Below are 23,656 nucleotides of genomic sequence, written 5' to 3'. Positions count from 1 at the left end.
AAAGAATCAAGGAGCCTACACAACACCAAGCGCCCAGCTCGTCAATATCGAAGTCTTGCGAGGGAAAGGATTTACACTGGATTAAGAGGCCGTTTTAGCCAAACAATAGGCAGCATTTATTCCACTAATCAAAAGATAGAGAGGCATTTGGCTTTTGGGTCCTGATGTATGAACGAACAAAGCAGCGATTCAGCTCCTATGAGGACAAAACAAATAATTGTGACATTTATTAAAGTCTCGGAAATTGCAAGAAAGACAAGTCAAATGTAATTTTACTCACAAATCGAATGCTCTGCAAGTGCACAAATGTTTTGAAGCTACCAATTCACACCAACGGACATCTTAAGCACAAGGAGCAAAAACATTCTTCACCGTCTACGCTCAAATGGAAATATCACAGTCGAAACACACACTAGTAGTAATACCGAATCCTCCAGGCAGAAGCACGTTTTGACATATTCCCCCACATGAGACAGGACCTCGATGATCACCTAGCAGACACACCGGTCTCACTCAGTCCCAACCCTCAAGCACAATAACGGTCATCGGTTTAAGATCGGCTTCCGCGCCTCTGCGGCTCCAGCCCGAATGAGCAGTCACCCATGCAGACGCAACCCATTAGAGGACCCCGTTCTGGCCCGGACGGGTGCACACATTGGACAGAAAGCGATAGAACCCGAGGAAATCGAGAGAAAACGCCAGCGCAAACAGACACCAAGCGAATGCCATTTCCATCTGTTGTTACTCGGCCATAAGAAAACATGATTATATATCAGTTTCTGTGCGATGTGTCTGCATTTGCCAATATGCAAGAGCTATGTCGCTAAGCTAGAGCGGGCCTGCCCATTGGCCCACGTGATCGTGTGTGGGACTGGGGACTTTGGCTGCGTAGGGGATTAAATCGGGAAGCCAAACCAGAACCACGTGCGTGTGTGTGTGTGTCAGGACTAATCACTTAACGAACAGGGAAGAGCACCACCGCTCAGCGAACCAGAGGACAGACTCCTCTCGGCTAAGAATACCGCAGCATTCTTCGGCCCAACGGAAGGTGCCTACTGAGACCGGTGACTGGGTCCGGAGTCGAGGCACGCACGGTGGCAGGCCAACCCGTTCTGAAAGACCTCACTGAGGGATATTATGCATGTCATTAATCTAAATAGGTCTCGCGTGGATTAGGTGCACGGGCACTGGTTATGTCATTGTTTGGGTGTTCCCCAACAGAACACACGAACAATGTGTGAGCCTTTTACTTCAGCACAAATAAATGTCACGTCAAGGCTAAAAGCGTTCACATTGACATCAATTAGTGATTCATTCGCTCTGTGAAATTCCAACTTTCACAAGTGAAATGTCAAAACGGACAGCTTCGGATGCAATTCTGACACTTCAGCTTTTATGCTTACACGCGTCTGACAAAGTAGCGTTGCCAGAAATCGGAACAGAAATCTGCATCATGAGGCACGGACGATCCGGGCGAGACCATATGATTGCCGGCCGGCCTGCACCCCGGCAGACCGTCGCGCCAGCTGCATACCACCGGCAAAGCCTCTCCTCTACTGAGAGCAAACTCTTTCTCGAAGTGACACATCCTTCCGTTGCCAAAAAAATGATTCTACAGGAGCAGCAGCACAGAGGACCGAGAGCAAAGGTACTCGAGGTAATATAGTCAGAATGCATCTTTTGCGGAAAACACCTTGCCACATTTATTTCTATCGTAGGATTGTGCAGATATTATTCGTATACGATCCGCAAACCGACGCGGTTCGGTTCGGTTCGGTTCGGTTCGCACGGTACGAATGTTACTCCTTCGCAAAGCTGCCCAGAACTGTCCCGCTTGATGGTACACCTTGAAGGGGACGGGGGGACGGGTTTGCACTTTGGATACTTCAGCACGCCCGTGGAGAGTGGAGCTCGACTGTCGACCGCTCAAAGGAGATCCTTCTTTCATGTTACAATATCGTCAACGCGAGGTGACGAAAACAGGCAGCGTGGCGGGACGTTGTAGTTAGCAGAGAGGTCCGAGGTTTCCATCTTGCCTTCCATTTTTTCTCCTGGCGCTTGCGTGGGTATTTTCCGGCTTCCTCCTACTCACCTTGGACTTTGCTACCACTCAATTGTGCGGGTGCACCTACTGAATGCCGTTGCTTGTGTTACGTTCCCGTAAGAGTTTGCCATTGAAATTGGACGAGGTATTTCAAATGGCAAAGGTGAAAGCACGTGACACCGAGAGAAAATCCCCATACGCAAACAACCGGAACATGAACTGACCGGGGGCGCATTTGAGGAGAAAAGGCAATTTACACGCACGACCGGCTGGGCTCCAGGTAGCACGAGTCAAACACCCATTTGCTGCGTTTCGGACAACAGATGGGAGGGAAATCTCTCAGCAGAAAGATGGGCTTTTTTTTTTTATATTATATTATATTATATTATATTATAAAGAGGGTCACAAGCACTGCATCAGAGCTGGCCTCCTCTTTTTTTGCACGCTTGGCTCCACACACGTCGGCCTCACAGGAGCCGCGCTTAGCACGACCAAACATGCCCGCAAATCGAACATGACGGACTGAAGTTGCGTTTGTGTCATGAATTACCTTGAGCAACCACAACCCGCAGTGTGATTGCAGTCAACGCGACATATGTGCCGGTGTTTCTAACACGCCGAAGGGGATCGGAAGACAAATTCATGTCGCGGTTATTTGCCGGCACCCACGGCACCGTGTCGGAGGAAACCCGACGTCACGCAGCCACGGCCGAGGGGACACCCGCCTGCCTGACCGCCTGCCTGCTTTCCTCGCCTCGGGACTAAGAATAGATCGATGCATCGGGCGAATGGGGGATTAACGGCGCTGTGCTCCAACCTGAACGCGCGCACTGGAAATAAGTTGATCGTCAGGGGCAAACTCGGCGTCCAAGCCAATGGGAAAGAGCGTCGCCGAAATCCACGCCAGCTCTGCCCGCTCGCCTCAGCAATGATCATGTCAGCGAGGAGGTTCGAACTCAATGCTTGCATGACGCGCCCGCGCTCTCGGCAATCGAAACCGGGTGCGGGTGCGGGTAACCCGCCCACTAACCTGTCTGTCCTTTGCCCAGCGTCTTCTCCAAGCGATACGGTCCCACGTAATTGGCATGCGGGGCTCCGCTGTTGTCTTTACCGGACGATGACATGACGACTGCGGCTGGAGATCAGTGACTTTCTACGACGACGAGCAGGCGACGAAAAGCACTCCTCCTCCTCCTCCTCCTCCTCCTCCCCCGCTTTGAGGTCTTGCTTTCAAAACTCCCCAGCCGTCACCTCCTCTTCTTGTCGCTCACCTTCTTCTGCCGCTTTCTACTGCTGCTGCTGCTGCCGCCGCCGCCGCCGCCTCCTCCTCCTCCTCCTCCTCCTCGTCCTCCTCCCCCCCCCGCCACAACCTCGCTCGGTGTTTGACGAGGCGAGGTTGTCCCTTTTCTCTCCCCTCAGCTCTCCAATCACCGGAGCGCCTTCAAAGCATTGTCGACGCGAGCAGCGCTGCGGAGCGGCCCCTGTGGGCGGTGCTTCGGAGGCGCGACAGATGATTGGCGGCGGTCTTAACCAATCGCGAGCGGACTTTCTCATTTAGCCGTTACCTTACAAGCTATCCCTACAACCCGGGGGGGAAAAAAATCAATCAATCAATCAATCAAATTTCCCTGAAGTCTGGAGGATTTGGATGGCTCCTGTGCTGGTCTGCCAGGCCGCTAGTAGCTAGTAGCCGCCTGTGGACACGCAACGGAGACGCTTCACGTAAAGTATTACGTTCGCTAGCTAACGAGCTTGCTAGATTAATATGGCATGTTATTCAGCCTGTAAGTGACTACAGACATTTGACTACTTACTGTACGAACTTACTTGATTGACAGCTGAAAAATGAGCGGTGCGAATATATATTTCATGATTTTGGAACCTCCTTTTATATGCAGTATTGGGCGACTTTTGTAATTATTATTCATTTAAATTTGCCAGGCTTGTTAACAATACTCTTCTCTGTGGTGGGTCAAATTTAGAAAACATTTTACTTCCACTTTACAGGGCCTTTAAAGGGGAGGTTTAATTTTCCATAAAAAAAAAAAAAAAATAAGAACAACTTTTTCTCATACCGTAATTTCCCGTGTATAATGCGCATTCCCCCCCCAAAATATCAAAACTCAATGGTGCACATTATGCATAGGTATAGGGGAAAATGAAAAAAAACTTTCCCGTTTTATAAATGTATGCCGCCATCTCGAGGTTAGGAATAAGTGGTGCACGTTCATTTCAAAATGCCACCGCCACCTAGAGATTATGGGAAAGCTGTACACTTTCGTTCTAGTATGCCACCTAGTGGTAATGAAAAAGGTGTAGCCTACACTTCCATTCCAATATGACAGGGGTACGTATGACAACATAATATGTGCAGTTGTGCTCCTAAATTTACATACCCTGGCAGAATTTGTGAAATATAGTTTTTTGTTTTTCTTAAATACGACTGATGACTGAACAACAACCATCATTAATTTCTTTATGGTTATGTTTTGTTTGATCATAATGCTTTTCTGGAATGCTTGACCTTTTAATTTGAATCCTATTAAAATAAAACTAAATGTGTTTCGCCTGGCCCTTTGTGTTTTCTTTAAAGAATTGGACTCATCTTACAAATTCTGCCCGGGTAATTAAACATATGAGCACAACTGTGTGTTTTCTCATTTCCTCAATAAAAGTGGGGCTGTGAATTTCAAAATAAAAGCAAATCAAAAGAAAGTATTACGTGTTCAAATAAAGGGCTACACTACAGAATAATTCTTTGAAAAAACTAACAAAATACAGATAACACTTCATGTTTTGATCATATGGGTAGTAAAAATGCATTGTACATAGGTAGAAGGGTTTTCCGCAATTTTGAGGGCAACTTTGGGGGTGCGTGTTATACACGAGAAATGACTGTAGTTGTTAAAACTGTCAGTACAGCCTTACAGTTCTACATGAGGAAAATAAATGTGTGCGGGGGGCGGAGAATCAGCGCTCTGGTCCGACCTTGTACCTCTAATTTGATTTTTAAGAAACCACCTTACCTGAGGAAAAAACACCAATCAGAGACAGAGGGCGTGACTGACGAGGTGTCCATCATTTTCTGCGCACTCACAGGCACACTCATAGTGGGCAGACACCCGCATCGCTGCGCTGACCGGTGACCTTGGGTTTCAGGAGCTTTACTGAAACTATGGTGGAATATCCACCGTTGGGAAAAGAATTCCCATCCCTCAATTGCCAAAAACTCAGCATAAGACAAGCCAACAAGAGCCGAGCAAAGCGGCAACAAAAGAAGGAATTGGATTGATCTCCAGACAAAGGGTGGATATAGAAGTAGCCTTTCAGAGGTGGAGGAATTTAGAAACGACACGTAACCCTGAACTGGTCGCCAAAAATATAAACGCAACACGTTTGTTTTTTCTCCCATTTTTCGTGAGCTGGACTCCAAGATCTAAAACTTTTTCTACGTGCACAAAAGGCCATTTCCCTCCAATATTGTTCACGAATCTGTTTAAATCCGTCTTAGTGAGCATTTCTCCTTTGTCGAGATAATCCATCCCACCTCGCAGGTGTGGCACATCAAGATGCTCATTGGACAGCATGATTGTTGCACAGGTGTGCCTTAGGCTGGCCACAATAAAAGGCCACTCTGAAATGTGCAGTTTTGCTTTATTGCGGGAGTCTGGGGGTGCAGAAAACCAGCCGATATCCGGTGTGACCACCATTTGCCTCACGCAGCGCAACACGTCTCCTTGGCATAAAGTTGATGAGGTTGTTGCTTGTGGCCTGCGGAATGTTGGTCCACTCCTCTTCAACGGCTGTGCCAAGTTGCTGGATATTGGCAGGGAACCAACAACCGGTCACACTCACATTCACACCTACGGGCAATTTGGAGTCTTCAATTCAACGACCACGCAGGTTTTTGGGATGTGGGAAGAAGCCGGAGTACCCGGAGAAAACCCACGCAAGCACGGGGAAAACGTGCAAACTCCACACAGGCGAGACCGGATTTGAACCCGGGTCCGCGGTCGTCCGCTGTGCCGCCCCATTCACAAACATCATACAGTTAATACAAGCAAGAACAAATCAAAGCAGTAAAGTCTTACTGGAATGTCTGCCTCAACAAATGTGTTTCTAAGTGTTTTTAGAAATGCCCAAAGAAGCTCAAATGGAAGTGCATTCCGCAATTTGGGAGCGGTGGAGTGCCGGGCTCACCTTGCTTTTTTGTGTGAGGGAGAGCAAGTAAAGTGCGCTCAGCAGACCCCAATGGCTGAAGAGGACAATAAAATGACGCCGGACCATCAAATATGGAGGAGCCTGACCACTGAGGGCTTATGTAAGTAACTCTTAAACTGTTGTATTGAATCCATTTGTGCATCGATTGTGCTTTTTCAAATCCAGTCCAGTGTGGATCTGCTTCAAGCAACTCATGGTGCCAATAAGGAGGTGCATTAAATGAGTAAAAAGAAGAAAAACTAACTTGAATAGCTACTCATTGTTTTATTTCAACATACGTTTGCAATTCATTCGCTCAAATGCACAGAGACTTTATGGATACCCGGCCACGTAAACAGAACTACAGATTCCTTTATTTTTTGTGATGAGATTGCACGTTTTTTCTTGTTGGTTTTTTTCTGCTACGCAGAATTTGTGGAGAAAAATCATTTGGTCCCCGAATAATAATGCAAAAATTGCCATCTCCTAGTCACACTCATGAGGTTATTTAATTGGTTAAAAGAAAAAAAAAAAAAAGGGGGCTGTCATAAAGCCAACTGGAGCAGGAAGTCAGTCAGACACACAAACCTACCAATGATCAGCCGAATTGGAGTCATTATCGGCTGTAAATCCAATGACTCTGAAAGATATCTGGTTCGAGAATAAGACATTCTCCAGTCAGAGGATTTGGTTTTGGCACTTACACGCTACACTGCACTTGGTTTTACCGCCGCGAGTTAGGGCGCAGGGCCGCGCAGGGCACGGCACAAGCTTACACATATTTGGCACTGGTCGCTAAGCGACCGAACCGGAAGTCGGTCGACGCCCTTTCGTGCTAGTTTGGACATAAAGTAGGCCGCAGCTCAGCCGTGTCCAATACGTGTTCTTTTTAAGCCCTCGCTTTTCTTACAATAAGGACGAGGAGGAGATGTGATACAAGTGGAGCATGTATGCCTATGCTGTATTTGATTTTCAAGATGTGATCGGCAGTGTCACCTCACCACCTTTTTTAAAAACCTGCTCCGGCATGTCATTTCTGATCGTCAGTCACTTCTAATCGGCTACCTTATTCATTGTTTGACGTGGCCTAATTGCTGTGCGGCGAGCAAGTTCTGACTACGACTGTTTTTGCGCATTTTGTAAAATATTTGTGTAGACGATGACCTTGTTTTTATTGATCTAGCTTATTTTATTTGAAAGCAGTTAGAGCTAGAGCTAGAGCTAGAGGACTCAATTGTCAACAAAAAAAAACCCCAAAAATGTACCGGCATTACCAGAGAACTAGCAACCCTTTACTGCTCAGTGACTGTTTTTTGTCAATGTCTTTCTGTCTCCAAAGTGTTCTCTGTCAATTGACTGTCTGTTGTCGAACTAGAGCGGCTCCAACTACCGGAGACAAATTCCTTGTGTGTTTTCTGGACATACTTGGCAAATAAAGATGATTCTGATGTTCATGTACTTTTAATACGAGGTGGCTCGCAAGGAGGCAACAAAATGTTATGTAGCCTAGCAAGCTAGTGCTAGCACTAACACTTTCTGTCTCCAAAGTGTTCTGTTGTCGTACCGGAGCGGCTCCGACGACCGGAGACAAATTCCTTGTGTGTTTTTTGGAAAATACTTGGCAAATAAAGAGGATTCAGATTCTGATCCTGACTGTGCGGCTTGAGTGTCAATAAACGCGGGCTGCCATGAGGTTAAGTGGCGGACGACCGGGTGGAATGCTCCTCTCTGTCTACTATGCGGGTTTGGGTTTGCCTTGCTTGTGCTTCTTACAGTGACTCTTCTTCCCCTTACCTTCGCTCTCTCACCCTTGTCAGCTTCCCAGCCAGCCCTCCCGCTTGCAGTGCGTCAACATACGTTTGAGCAAATCTTAACGCGTCTCCGTGGTAATAAATCAAAGCTTTTAACTCGGCTCTCTTTATTGCTTTGACTCAATTTGAGGCCAAATTGGAAATGGTGCTGTGGCAGCACATATACGCCGAATGGGTTGGTCAAGTGCAGACTGCCCTGCCAAGTGAAGTGTGAAAAGGCCTTTGAGTTCAGTGCGCTGTGGTGGTCATCTGGAGTCCACCATGTGCTAAGAGCATTAAGGAGCCACTTGGTGATTTTCTTTTCTTCCTCATAATTTGAAGGGTCTGTAACATTTTAAAAAGGATGAACCGGACTTGTGCGAGCCCACAATTCTTTCCCTGATATTTGGCGGTGTATTTCAGGCACGCCTCGTTCAAATACATCCATTCCACAGGTGTGTCTCCAATTCACTCAAATGTTGTCAGTCAACCAGAATCAGAAGCTTTTAAAGAAATGACATCGTCCTCTGGGTGAAGTCAAATGGTTTAAAGGCATATTAATCTTACTGTAGGTATAAAGTTCTGACTTTGAAGAAAGTGAAGAAAAAAGGCCTTTTCGTAATCCTAATTGACCTAAAACCGGAAACTGATTTCATGTCAGACAGTGCGAAAAAGGGTAGATGTTGTTTCATACTATTTTTTATACGATTTTATGCATATGTCTGGTTTCGACTGTATGATTTATGTACGGTCTGAGTATTAGTCCTTTGGTTTGTCCAATGCTGGAAAATCCATCCATCCATTTCGTGAGCCGCTTCTCCTCACGCGGGCCGCGGGCGTGCCGGAGCCCGTCCCGGCCGTCATCGGGCGGGAGGCGGGGTACGCCCCGAACGGGTTGCCAGCCAATCGCGGGGCACGTACAAACAAACAACCATCCGCGCTCACATTCACGCCTGCGGGCAATTGAGAGTCTCCAATTCATGCGTGTTTTTGGGATGCGGGAGGAAACGTGCAAACGCCACACAGGCGGGGCCGGGGATTGAACCCCGCTCCTCACAACTGTGAGGCCGACGCTCTAACCGGTCGCCCACCGTGCCGCCTGCTGTAGAATCGCAGTGACAAATTCAACCTATTGGGTGCGCTGTCATTTATATAAATTCAATTCCTTTCCTGTTAAACAATACAGGAATGTTCCCTTAACGTAAATATATACTGAACTCTTTGGGTGATTTGAAAGCATTAGGGCCTTTGAATGTGGTTGGCGCTTGATAATCCTGCCTTGGGGGGGGGGGGAATAGTGATCCAGCTATTGAACGTTGTAGCTGTCGTAAGTGTTTATAAATATTTATAGCGTCTGTGAAAAGTTTCTTGTCGCTGTCATCGTCCGCTCCCTCTGCTCTGCTTTTTTAGATCTCCGCTCCCAACACACTCATACACTTAATACAAACTCTCAAGCGATCGAAGTGAGTACGGGGGGGGGGGGGGGGGGCGTGTATTGGACTTCCAATTCATTTCACACCCCACTGGTCCGAGACCTGGGACTGTGGCTCCGGCTCGGGCCTCTGCCTGTTCCTCACACCCTGAGAGAGCACAGATGTCAAGAGACACACATTCACGCTCGTTCCTTCACATACAAATGTGCAATTTGACCTCCAAATCTTCTCAAACAGAGGACAAAGTTAAAGGAGTGTTTGAAATAACAAGTAGGGAGAATTGGCTCGTGAACACAAAGTCATATCCTTCGAAACGAAGGACATTCCGAAGAGAATAAACAGCTTTTATGGTTCCGGAAATATAACTCCTTGTATTTCCCAAACATAGTGACGTGGATACCCGTCTCGTGGCAGACCCTTGAGCGAGCTGGCTCAATTGTGATGCCCTCCAATACAGGCTTTCCTCTCTTTACCGTCCACACTCAACACTGACATCAGTTTGTTGCTTGTTGAAACAGTGCAGAAGTCAGCTATCCAAATACAAATAGCTTCGACGAGGGATGGGCACTTCCTCACCTTTGCCCAGCGCAAAGGGCTCTCACGTGAAAATGACCAGACAAAGATGGCGGAAAAACTGCGGAACAGGAAACCGACATTCATTTGGCCTTTGTTCTAGCAGCATGTCATTCAAAATCCCAAAAGGATTAGGCGTACTCACTTTGCAGTATTGGGCAGTTCACGCATGCATTCTGCGTTTGCAACACTTTTAAAGTTGTTCAACACGTCCACGTTTTGGGAGAACCCGAATTTGAGAAGCTCCTCATCCGCTTGACACAAGCTGTCAACGCTTCTTGTGAAGAAGCAAAATTGCTGTTGCTGTGTACTTTGGATTTGAAAACTCGGCAGCTTCAGTATACTTCTCCCGTTGACTTCAGTTCTCAGCATCATCATCATCACGCCGACTGTGAGTCTTGCGTGATATAGTTACCTCCATGTCAGTTCCCTTGCAAGGTGAGCGACGCGTTCCACGGCATCTTATCAAATATAAAATGGCGGTGTGCTCATCCTGGTAATTACGTGGCAAAACCTCCTCACGTGGGGTGAAATGACTCATCGTTGGGTAAAAATCAGCAAAACACTTGAATGACCATACAGACTTTTCTGCACTTTCAGTGGCCGTGCTTCAGTCGTGCGCTTTAGAGGTTGCTATGGCTTCAGTTGTCCACCAGATGTCACTGTCACTGAAGCCTGGAAACTTGGAATCTTTTGTCGGCACAATTGTGCTTCATGAAGTCGAGTCGAGTTTTGAAGTCAAACTCAGCCAGAACCTGTTCCTGGTGGCTTACTTTGCAAGATTGACATAGCAATCTTATTATGGCTTGTTAACTCCAAAGAGACGAGACGTGGCTAGATTTGGAAGAATAATAGCATTTTAATAACAATAATCCAGCAGATTATCGTTGTTAAAAGTTCCCACGTGCAAAATATTGCTTGACGTTGTTTTGTGTTTGAATGTTTACTTTGAAAGGTGGTACCATGCCTCGGAGCAAATGAAGAGAGAAATAGTGTTGCATGATATGCGAATAATGGAAGAAATCGTGTCACCGTAATTAATGACACAATGAATAATGTAAATGTAAAAAAAAAAAAAAAAAGCAGGATTAGCGTTACTGAAAATGGGTGGATGGATGTACAGTATATTTGTTTTGCATTTGTAAATAATGTATTTACCTCAGTAAATAAACCAACTGTCTTACAGATGTCTGCCATTGCTTTATGGCTATTTAGATAAAGAACACCATGAAAACTAGAAAGCAGTCGCATGAACCAATTTGTAACTCGTTGGTTTTGCACAAAGCTCACTAAAATAAGGAAATGGTTCATCCAGCGTGCGCTTTGAAAAGCGGCAGTCGATAAATGAGCGATAATAGAAGTGAAAAGATCTTACTCTCTCATCAGGCAGAGCAGCTACAATACATGTTCAGACCAGATCACATCTTTTTTCTGTGTTGCAGAAACTGAAAACAATTTCAGAATTGACTGTTTTTGTGAAATTTTCTAATTATATAGGAATAAGAACAGTGTAGTATGTATGAGTGGTTAAAGTGTTCATTTTGAAAGCAAAAAAGCAGTACAGACAATGGATGGATGGGGGAGTGTGTGGGGGGGGGGGGGGATCATATTTAATGATAAAACAATATTTTCTGAAAAAAACAAAACTTCAGATATTCTCCATGAAATGGCGATGGCAGTAATGTGGTGACATGCTGGGATTGTCTCCTACACGTATGAAGGGGAAAGGTTTCGCGATACGAACGGGATTCTTTCTAATCATTTCTTCAAAGAAGTGGTCGTGACAGTAACATTGAGGGGATTTTTCTTTTGAAATGCCACATCAGATGTGGGTGGGACCTCTTTTGTTGGAGACCTGGGGTGGTCTAGTGTCCACCGGAACTGGACTAGTGTTGCGATACCTCATAAAATCAAAATCAAAATGAATGAATGTTTTATAAATCAGTGGTAGTGCCAGTGAAATATGCATAGCTCAGATACTTTTATTTTGAAATACAAGATCTTTATCAAACGCGGTCCTGTTACACAGATCTGGACTGGTCTCGCGATACCAATGGGATGGGATTCTTTTGGCTGTGACTCAGTGGGTAGAGCAGGTCGTCCCGTGACCGAATGGGTAACTGGTTCAAATCCCTGCTACGACAGTCTGCAAGTCAAACTGTCCTTGGGCAAGACCCTGAACCTTAATTTGCTCCCAGTGGCCCTGGCAGCTCCTTGCATGGCAGCAGTCACCCATCGGTGTGTGAATGTGCGTTGTGCACTGTGATGGTGTTGATAAGTGGTCCATTTCCTTTTTATAATTAATTAATATATATAATTATATATAATATATTTAAAAAAAATATATATATATATATATATATATATATATATATATATATATATATATACTTGCAGTCATGTATGCAGATATAAAAATAAACTTTATTGTTTTTTTAATGTATCTCAAGATTCGAATTAACAGGTTGAATTCCTGGTTGCGTTCTAACCGAAGAATTGACGTCCCTATTATTATCGGATAAGCTTTTATTTTGAAGGTGGCTTTCGCAGCGAGTTGGCGATTTATTACCGTAATGCCGAGTATACACAAAATTAGGGGCGGCTGCCTTGACTTCTTCTTTACGAGCGGAGGCTGGCTCGACCGTAGAAACTCTTTTTGTGTGTGCTTTTTTTTTTGTATTGAAACTTTTATGATTATTGTTAAGCGTATTCTTTTCATGCCGTATTCCGACTCATTCCGCCCCGGGGGACGCACAATTGATTGGCCAAAGAAAAACGACTTGGTTTCTGCCGAAGAGTGTCCGCTTCCCCTCCCCTCGATGAAGCTCTGCGATGCCCTCTGATTTTGTCTCCCTCCTCAGCTCGGACCTCGACCTCAATTCCCCCAAATCTCTCTACTCTAAAGGTAAGTATCGGCCAAATGAACGCGACGCTAGTTGGTTTTGTCTCTGGGTTTAAATACGGATAATAACCCCCCTGCCGTTAGCTAGCCCCCGTTAAGCTGCTAGCTCGCTGGGTTAGCTTTTCTCGCCGTTAGCCACTTAGCCGAGCTAGCTGACTTAGTTAGCCGCCAATTGGCTCGCTTGCTGCCTGCTACCTGCGTGCTTGAGCGTCCCCTGTTTGTTCACATGTGCGGAGGAAACGGATGTGGTCCGACGTTTTTGTCTCGTTGTAACTCCTTGCGTTTCCGATAACGGCGCCCCAGGTCGCATATCTACCTGAAACACAGTTCTCGTGGGTGCTTCGCTCCTGATGATATTAGTCGGGAGAACACAGACGTCGCTATTGGCGCCCATACTAATCACTAGCATCGAGCTAGCATCTCATTCTGTGTGGGGAAAGTCACAAACCCCCGTTTATCGCGGGGGATACCTTCCATTGAAAATCCGAGATATGGAGATATAACCCTCTATATCGCGGATTTTCAATCATATATCATCATCTTATTCATCATATATATATATATATATATATATATATATATATATATATATATATATATCAAACGCCTCGGGATCCCCCCAGAAGAGATGGATGAAGTGGCTGGGGAGAGGGAAGTCTCTCTAAAGCTACTGCCCCCGCGACCCAACCTCGGATAAGCGGTAGAAAATGGATGGATGGATATTTTGTTTAGCTTCTGACACGAACACATTTAAACTCATTAAGTCTTTTTAGAACGACAATTATTTTGAAATTTGATTAAAGCGACTCTAAACCCTCGGTCAAATTTGTATCATACTGTAAATGTGGATATCTTCTTTAAATGATGCCGCTCACTTATATCTATATGGTATTCTAAAACAAACATGTTTAAAACACTGCATCTACTTTCCTATGGGGGCGGGGGCTACCAAAAGGCTCAGCAATAATACATTGGACATCAATGCCTTGTTAACCTTTTATTTTGAAGTTGGCCCTTAATAGTGTGGGGTGGCGTGTTACTGTAATGCATTGTATGAACAATCGTGGTGATTGACTTGACTGGAGGCGGTCCTGACCGCAGCTTAATTTACCTTCATAGCCTTATCAACACAACACCATCCCATAATCATGTTCAGTCGCTAATTTAATATGCTAAACAAATCGCTAATTTATTACACTGTCATAGAACAAAATCGTAGACTACGGCGCTAGCTTGCTGGTGTTAACGACTAGCAGCTAGCTTCTAGGTGAGTGCTCGGTAGGCTCACGACAGCCGGCGGACTACTTTTCCGGGGCAATTTATTTGGTGAAAATGAATGGGCACACTGACCTTTGATGTTAACATCCTGACCCAGTTGCACTTCCTACTGATCCATTCTTAATCACTGCCAGCAATCCCAGTTAACTATTTGATATTTGACTTCTAAAGCCATCAATGGCAGTGAATGTGTTAAAAAACTAGGCTTGCTCAAATGTAAGGCAACAATATAGTCTCTCCATAACCTGTGATTTCACTTCCTCCCTTTCTTTGTAAGGAGGGGGGGGGATTCACACGGCATACTCACTTTTGCACACTTAATGTAAAAATGTCGGCGAGTAGATGCAGTGTTTTTAACTTTTTTTTTGTTTTTTTTTAAATAAATACTTGAATAGTCAGTTTTATGTATTATAAAAAAATAATCGTACTATGAATAACCTGTAATTGACACGCAGATGAACCTGAAGCAACCTAAGAAGTCTACATCAGACTAGTACCCAAGAAGTAGCTCTGTTTTTGTTTTGGCCATAATTTATTATGGACAGTTCCCATGTGTTCCGATGTTAAAGGGGAAGTAAAAAATAAATAAATAGTCCGCAATCCGGAGAGGACGAGATGACGTGTGCTATCTTGAAGTTTGCCAGTGAGCAAGCGAGTGGCTATCAAGCGCTCGGTGTCCAAGTACCGCGATTAGTTATAGATGACATAAAATTTGCACTCTACCAACCAATTGCCATACTGTTTTTTGATGTTGTTACCGCATTTTCCTCCATGCAAAAAAGTAGCTTCAAGCTGTTGGCTTGACAAGCCTCTCTATTGTTGTTTTTTGTTTTGTTTTTCTTTTGCTAGGCTTGACTTCAATCTGAAGTATCCAAGTCACATGCTCTGATTTCACAAAGGTGCTGCCACACCACACGGCTGGCATCTCCTTGACACCCAAAGGAGGTGTTGCCATGGCGGCCCCACAAATGCCACCATTACTTCTGACCAAAGCACCTCAAATGCTGTGGACAAGAGTCCTGACAGCTGTGGTGTTTAATTTCAGAGGGGGGTCGCTTTATCACCTTTGAAGAAGCCATGCAGAATACACTCTCAAAGCTATTGTGGTCAGCTTGGAGCTTTGTGCTGGATTTCAGCCGCTCTATTACTGTATGTCAGAACTTCAAAGGTTGAATGTGAGCCCTTCTGGTACGCTGGTTGACATCTGATTTTACATTTTGAAACAATTGAAAATCAATTTAAATGGTGGGTTACGGTGGATGTGGACTCAAGGAAGCATAGCAATGTTGTTAGCCAAAAATTAATGGAGATCCAAATAAATGAAATGGTCTGGCAGTGTTTTAAGTGCCTTAATTGTCCTAAAAGTGTCAAAAATATTAACTGTTTGAGATGACGCGTATGTTTTTAGTGTAGTGGCAGTAGGGTTGGGCATCGTTTTCAATTTGAGCGATATCAAGCTTGTGAACTAAAAGGCACTGTGTGCGGAACTAACCCAGTTGACTTAATAGTCTTAATTAATGTTTCAGCTAAAAGTTAAATATAGCATTGTTAAAATAGTTATTTGGGACTGTTTCATCACGCCAAATGGTTTATATGTAAAATAAAATGAATGGAAACAAATGCTATAAAACGCTGATTCTTTTCCTGTTATTCACCGATGAGGTGCAAGGTTTGTGTTTGTGATACTGTGAGACAACGTTTATGTAAAGTTGCTACGGTAAAGTTTTAGCTCAATGTTTTTTTTTTTTTTTCTGCCATCGGCGCTTACGTTGGTTTGAAAGACTAAAATAAACTCTAAAAACCATCAGTTGCGAAAGTGCAACCGTTTACCTTGTTAGCTGTCTCAGTGTTGGCAAAGACGTATTTTATTTTTTCACTCACCCAATTGACTGATAGTTGACGTCACTGAAGCTCCACGCGGTGTAGGCTGAGGCTCGGCGTGTGTTAGACGCTACACTTTGTGAAAGCCTCCTTTGCACAATGTAATCTTATTACAAGTGTTGCACTGAGGCGACTGGTCATTAATTTTAACCAAATTAAGACACACTTGTTCGCCGCCGCCGTTGGGCACAAGCATGCCTTCGTGCACGTTCTTCTTTGTTGGTTTTCACCGCTTCTTCGTTGCTTTTCGCCACTTCTTCAAGCTGGGCGGACTGTAGGCATCGAAACTGGCAACCGAAATGTTTTAATTTGAACGATTCCGGGAGAAACTGAATGTTCGTCCCGGTTCCAATCGGTTCTCAATTCTTGATGCCCAACCCTAAGAGGGAGGCTTGCTGAAGCTTCAATCATTGCGCACTTATGGTGGTGTGGTCTCTGCTGTGTAGATTCTGTTGTTTATTACTGCTGACCTGTTGTTGCTTAAGCCATATTGTCATGAGCAGCCACGACAGATGCAGACCATGGTATTTTTATCTACTAGTGCCTCGAGTAACAAGCTATCGCTTGGCTGGTCAAAATTTTAGTTGAGAGCAGCCTTTAGATAGCTGCTTCCGTTTACCCCATTTCAAGTGAAATAAGTTTAAAAAAAAATAATAATAATAATAAAATGAGCCACAGTCGCCACTGCTCTGTTAGCTGTTTATTGAACAGACTGAATGGCCAAAAAATCTACTCAATGAGAACACTCACAAGGAGCTGGTTTAGGCAATAACTCATGCCCAGATGCTCACACGCAGACTAACCAGCCAATTCCAGCTCCTGGCGTCACTCGCAAGGCCATGCCCCTTATAGGCACACATGCAACCCACGAATACCACAGTACGTACAGTAATTGCACTTTATAAATACAATATTCTTTTAGTGCGTTTTGATTTTACAATATAGTTTATTTTTCTTTATTAATAACAAAAACATTTTCGGGGGTACTTTTACAGATTAATGGCATTTCAATTCTTTTCAGTGGGGAAAATGTACAAGAAAATTGATTTACTAGCTTGATCACAGAACGAATTAAACTGGTAAGTCAAGGCACCATGATATTAATTGAGCAATATCCGTAATTTCAAACATGTATTGATGAAAAATGCTGTCATGTCCCAATTTACCAGAGTGAGAGTGCAAGGGCTGAAGGTGCCATCTTAAATAAGCTAAGCCACTCCCATTTCACAGTTTCAATCACGACTGACTGTCGCTCACACTGCAGTCACCTCTGTTTCTGCTTATACATATGAATGAGGCATGTTGCATTGAAAATTGTATCCAGATGGCACTGATGCATGGCAGACCTTATCCCGCTACTAATTCTACCCACCGATCTTGCACATTTTGATCGCATGTCACTTATAACTAGACCTTTACCCCGATCAGGATTTTTGGGATCGATCACCGATCAGAGCGTTTAAAAAAACTGATCACCCATCCGATCACAAGATTGAGCAATGTGTCTCTTTAAATGACTTGTTCATTTAATGTATGTACTTGTGTACTGTATACTGAGTAGCGTTAAGTGTTCTCTATTCAGGTCATGTATTCTAATCAGTCAGGTCAAACCAACATTACAACATGACAGAATTAATGGGTGATAACCTACTATAATTAAATTACTTTATTGTAAATACACAGACACAGAAATTTTAGAGCATGATTCGACAGAACGCCGGCATGTTTACGTACAACTGTTAGTGCTAGCAGTAGCTTGCTAGGCTACATAACATTTTGTTGCCTCCTTGCGAGCCACCTCGTATTAAAAGTACATGAACATCAGAATCATCTTTATTTGCCAAGTATGTCCAGAAAACACACAAGGAATTTGTCTCCGGTAGTTGGAGCCGCTCTAGTTCGACAACAGACAGTCAATTGACAGAGAACACTTTGGAGACAGAAAGACATTGACAAAAAACAGTCACTGAGCAATAAAGGGTTGATGGTTATCTGGTAATGCCGGTACATTTAAAAAAAAAATTAAAAAATTAAAATTTTGGACAATTGTGCAAAAAGATGCAAAGTCCTCTAGCACTTAGAGCAGTTCGAAAGACTAATATTGCAATAGTCCGGTGCAATGACCATTGTGCAAAGGGTGCCAAGACTTCAAGGAGTGTATGCAGTTTAAAGCGACAAGTAGTCCGATAATCTGGGACAATGTTGATTGTGCAAATGTTGCAGATACTCCTCAATCAGTGTGCAAATGGAGCATATGCTACTCTGCCATGAGTGGCCAGTATTGGTCAACAACAGATATGCAAATAGTGCAGCGGGGCGAGACTACGACAGTGAGTGCACGAGTAATGTATAATTTGCCCCACAGAAATGTGACAAACTCAAGACAAAAAAATTGCCAGCATGTTGTAATGGAATTGTGGGTCAGGTGTTTAAGAAGTTGATTGCAAGAGGGAAGAAGAATGTCTGCTAGTTCTAGTTTGCATTGATCGGTAGCGCCTACCTGAGGGAAGGAACTGGAAAAGCCGGTGACCGGGATGCGGAGGGTCCGAGAGGATTTTGCACGCTCTTGTCTTAGTTCTGGCAGCGTGCAATTCCTCAAGGGTGGGTAGGGGGGTACCGACAATCTTTTCAGCAGTTTTGATTGTCCGTTGCAGTCAGAGTTTGTACCAGCACCAAACCAAACTGTGATGGAAGAATACAGGACTGATTCGATGACCGCTGTGTAGAACTGCCTCAGCAGCTCCCGTGGCAGGCCGTGCTTTCTCAGAAGCCACAGGAAGTACATCCTCTGCTGGGCCTTTTTGAGGACGGAGTTGATGTTGGTCGCCCACTTCAGGTCCTGAGAGACAGTAATTCCCAGGAACTTGAAAGTCTCCAGTTTGTGTCGGCCGCACCGCAGCTCCAGCCGCTCCACTTCCTGTCGATATGTAGACTCGTCACCGTCCTTGATGAGGCCGATGGCAGTGCTGTCATTTGCAAACTTCAGGAGTTTGACAGCCGGGTGCGCTGAGGTGCAGTTGTTCGTGTATGTGTGAGAAGAGCAGCGGAGAGAGGACACAGCCTTGGGGCGCCCCAGTGCTGATGCTGCGTGTGGATGAGGTGGTCTCCCCCAGCCTCACCTGCTGTGTCCTGCCTGTCAGGAAGCTGTAAATCTACTGGCAGATGGCAGGTGAGATGCTGAGCTGGAGAAGCTTGGAGGAAAGAAGTTCAGGGATGATGGTGTTGAACGCTGAGCTGAAGTCCACGAACAGGATCCTCGCGTAGGTCCCTGCACTGTCGAGGTGTTCTCGGATGAAGTGCAGTCCCATGTTGACTGCATCATCCGCAGACCTGTTCGCTCGGTAGGCAAACTGCAGGGGATCTAGCAGGGGACCTGTGACGCTCTTGAGGTGGTCCAGCATGAGATGTTCAAAGGACTTCATGACCACAGATGTCAAGGCGACAAGCCTGTAGTCATTTAGACCCGAGATTGCAGGTTTCTTGGGGTTGGAATGATGGTGGAGCGTTTGAAACAGGATGGTACTTTGCACAGTTCCAGAGATCTATTAAATATCTGTGTGAAGACTGGAGCGAGCTGGTCCACGCAGACTTTGAGGCAGGATGGGGACACATGGTCTGGGCCTGCCACTTTGTTAATCTTTTGTTGTTTGAAGATGCGTCTCACATCCTGTTCGCGGATGGTTAACGCAGAAGTCGGTGGAGTGGTAGTGGTCGGTGGTGCGGCCGGGTGGGGTGTGAAAGTGTCCTTTTCAAATCTGCAGTAGTAGGTGTTCAAGTCGTTGGCTAGTGTGCTATTGTTCTCGGCTTGGGGGGGATCGTCGCTTGTAATTTGTCAGCAATTGGAATGCATGCCAGGCTGATTTAGAGTCGTTAGCGCTAAACTGTTTTTCCAACTTTGCTGCATAGTTCCTCTTTGCAATGTTAATTTCTTTAGTCAGCTGGTTTCTAGCGCGATTATACAGGGCCCTGTCCCCGCTTTGATATGCGTCCTCCTTGGCTTGGCGAAGCTGCTTAAGTTTGGCAGTGAACCACGGCTTGTTGTTGTTGAATGTGCGAAATGACTCTGTTGGTACACATACCTCTTCATAGAAACTGATATAGGATGTAACAGTGTCTGTCTATTCATCCAGGCTGCCAGCTGAATTTTCAAAGGCACTCCAGTCTGTGCAGTTTAAACAGCTTTGAAGTTCCATCTTTGCTTCATTGATCCACTTTTTCACTGTTTTCACCATAGGCTTCACCCATTTACGTTCTTGCCTATATATCGGTATTAAGTGAATTAAGCAGTGATCAGACGAGCCCAGAGCTGCACGAGGAATGGCACGGTATGCGTTTTTTAGCGTAGTATAGCAGTGGTCCAAAATGTTATTTTCCCTGGTGGGACAGTCGATGCGCTGCTTGTATTTAGGGACTTCGTGGTTGAGTTGAGTTTTGTTAAAGTCCCCGAGAATAATGAGGGGTAAGTCCGGGTGGTTTTTTTCAATTTCGTTGACTTGTTCGGCGAGCATTAGCAGTGCAGCGTTCGTGTTGGCTTGAGGCGGAATATAGACGCCAGCGAGAATGAATGATGCGAACTCACGAGGCGAGTAGAATGGCTTACAGTTCAAAAACAGCGACGAGCTCAAGCAATCCTTAAATGAATGTCTTCTCCCAAGCACCGGTGACCAACACCACAGGTTTTTCCCATTTTGTTCTTCTAATACACGCGGCGCGATCCACTGTTGTTGTCGTCACCATGGTAACGTGTATCTGGTCGCGGGATGCGGTGTTATCGGAATACATGATTTTATTGCACTGACAGTGCAATCGTGAAAGACCAAAGTTGTCTTGTAGTCTGATCTAGGCGTTAGGTGTTGTCTGTCCTCAGATGTGTTGTCTGTCCCACATCGCCGACACGTTTTTTTAAAACAACTTTATTGGCGGCCAGATATTTACAGTACTGCGCCGAAAGACACGAGGCCAAAAATAAACTAGCTTTAGGATTCAAATATACTGTACGCGACGCGGAGTAAATGTCTTTTGCGGAGCATTGATCGGATCGGCGAATTGTGACATTAAAGCCGATCAGCATAAAATGCTAATTATCGGCCGATGCCGATCAAATCGGTGTAAAGTCTACTTATAACCTTTGCCTTAATTGTCTGACCCACTGGTGCCGTTCCACTTTGATTCCAATGTGAAGGGTGCTCATGAGCTGGCAGTAAACAAATGTTCCATGACCGTGACGCTGCTTGGTCAAGTTCGTCTTTATCATATGATTTGTTTTTTTTCTGTCTCGTTTAATAAAAGATTTGGTATGTCTGTGTATTGGCCGGCGACCAGTTCAGGGTGTACCCCGCCTCTCGCCCGAAGTTAGCTGGGATAGGCTCCAACACGCCTGCGACCCTTGTGAGGATAAAGCGGTACAGAAAATGGATGGCTGGATGGATGAATATGTATCAGGGTCAAAACCAGCACTGTCTAATCACAGATTTGGTTAGAGACATCATGTCTATCGTGCAGTGGGTGAAGGGGCAGCTGGTCAAGTTGAATTTTGGCTCGCTGCAACATATGCCACATGTATGTTCATGCAAATTTGAACAGCATTCACATACACACCCACGGGTAATTAAGAGTTTTCAATTAACCTACCAGGTATTTTTTTGGGGGTGTGGGAGTGCCCGGAGAAAACCCACGCAGGCACGGGGAGAACATGGAAACTCCACACAGGCAGGGCCGGGATTTGAACCCCGGCCAATGTAACCTGTATCTGATTTTTTATTTTTTATTTTTTTAAACGTCATCCGACTCAATACATCATCAAATGGCCCCAAACGTCACAATTATTCGACAAAACAGACATCCCACAAAACCGCAACAGCGGAAGAAGGAGCAGAAAAGAAGAGGCTTTTGATAAATATAAATATAAGAAAATGTTGGCTCTGGTTGCACAAAAGACCTACGCGAGGGGCCATGTTTACTTCCAACAACACTGTGACTCGTGGTTGTGCGCACGCGCAATGTGATGTCCTCTCTTGTGCGCATGCGTGTGACGTCACCAACGCGTTCCATCCACAGTAGAAGCCGTGTTTATTTATGTAACGTGAACTACATAAAAAGATCGCATTTAACAAAAAATCCGATTTGGGTATCATGCCCTACAGTGTGAATTTAGCCTTATAGTGTGCGCTGTACTCAAGATGACCAACGCAGCACATGCAAAATGTGTGTCATAGTACCAAGATTGACCTGTGAGAGGGAATGTAGTGCGGCAAAGTGTCCAGACTCCTGGACAATACAAAGAAGGAGTAGTAATAGAAGATGAAGTAGAATAACTTTGACTAAATGTTAGCTTATCTGGTAACTACATTGCAGTTGCGAACTCTTCTCCTTGTCATTTTTGTTTGTGGTGAATGACTTGACTCTCAACACAACCAGTTGCTCCTCTATTGTGTCTGGCGACAGCGCAAGCTTCTTGATTGACAACCGTTCAGGTTCATGTCACAGTCACATGACTCAGCCCAACTTAGTGTTGACAGTCAAACACACAAGAATTTGCCATTGTAAATATTAAACGGGTGTAAAATTTATAATTGTCGGCTCCATCCATTTTAGGCTAGACTGGGAATGAAAAATCGTATCTAATCTTGAAACACCCCACACCACAGGAAAATCTTTCAGAGACATCCAAAATCAGACCTTTGCTGACTTTTAGCCGAAGAGATGGGAAAATGCTCAAATTAGGCCCAATTATGGGCGTGATAAAGAGAGTTTTTATTTAAAACGCTGTTATCTGGTATTTACTTTTAATTAATAACAACATTTAACCACGTTTTGTACTACATTCTGTATTTTGTGTTCTACATTTACGTTCTACTTCCCATAATTAGTAAACGTCATAATTGGCTTATATTCTTTGGAAGCCCAAAACTACTATCAACAGAATGGTGATGGGGCACTGTCGGGAAGACAAAAAGCCACTTTTACACATCTATTGCCCAATGTCCTGTAAAGTAGTGCCTACCCTCACACTGCCTATGTTGTCAGAACTTGTAAACGTAGGCAGAGTGCCACGCCACCTGCCGTGTGAATTTTATATAGGTGTCCGGCATTCTGTAACGGGAGATATGTCAACACAAATCTGCCCATCCTATTTACACAGTAACAGATACCGCAGTGGTCGTACCGCCGTCACCGCCTGGTTGTTTATCTCTTGTGCCGTTAACACAGGCTAACGTGGCACACCACCTGCGTCTTGTTACTGGCGCGAAACTGTACAAAATGTAGCTAAACTAACTGCTGCGGTCATATACTGTATGATACAGTGAATTTAGTTCATTTCTGCTTGATGAACGTAATTGAGAACACGCTCATTGTGGCGTCAAAGGACGGTTTACGAACAAAAGTTCATTTTCATTCAAGAGTGTTTGTAGGGACTTGCAAGACAAAAACCATGTGAACAAACGATGTACGAGCATTCATATGTTGGGGGATAAATGCCGTATTATCAGTACGGCCGCCATTGAAGTAAGTATACGTTGTACATGCGCGAGGTGCGTTCAGTGACACTCCGTAA

The 23,656-nt window shown here is 44.8% G+C and overlaps 2 protein-coding genes across 10 annotated transcripts in view; one reads left to right on the top strand and one right to left on the bottom strand.

Moving 5' to 3' along the window:
* brsk2a (BR serine/threonine kinase 2a) overlaps positions 1-3,332 on the bottom strand; it is a 179,483-nt gene extending 176,151 nt beyond the window's left edge. For all 8 annotated transcript variants that reach the window (XM_061676597.1, XM_061676600.1, XM_061676604.1 and 5 more), the window contains exon 1: positions 3,075-3,332. In XM_061676597.1, the coding sequence (XP_061532581.1) occupies positions 3,075-3,168 (94 nt within the window). In that variant the 5' untranslated portion in view covers positions 3,169-3,332. The remainder of the gene's footprint in view (positions 1-3,074) is intronic.
* A 9,376-nt stretch (positions 3,333-12,708) lies between these two features.
* The window catches only part of LOC133402621 (nuclear factor of activated T-cells 5-like), a 35,880-nt gene continuing 24,932 nt past the window's right edge, over positions 12,709-23,656 (top strand). For both annotated transcript variants that reach the window (XM_061676567.1, XM_061676570.1), the window contains exon 1: positions 12,709-12,945. In XM_061676567.1, the coding sequence (XP_061532551.1) occupies positions 12,873-12,945 (73 nt within the window). In that variant the 5' untranslated portion in view covers positions 12,709-12,872. The remainder of the gene's footprint in view (positions 12,946-23,656) is intronic.

The sequence above is a fragment of the Phycodurus eques genome, chromosome 5 (genome assembly GCF_024500275.1).
Source record: "Phycodurus eques isolate BA_2022a chromosome 5, UOR_Pequ_1.1, whole genome shotgun sequence".
NCBI classification, from domain to species: Eukaryota; Metazoa; Chordata; class Actinopteri; order Syngnathiformes; family Syngnathidae; genus Phycodurus; species Phycodurus eques.
Note: the sequence above shows the minus strand (reverse complement) of the source record. Positions and strands in the feature narration are given on the sequence as shown.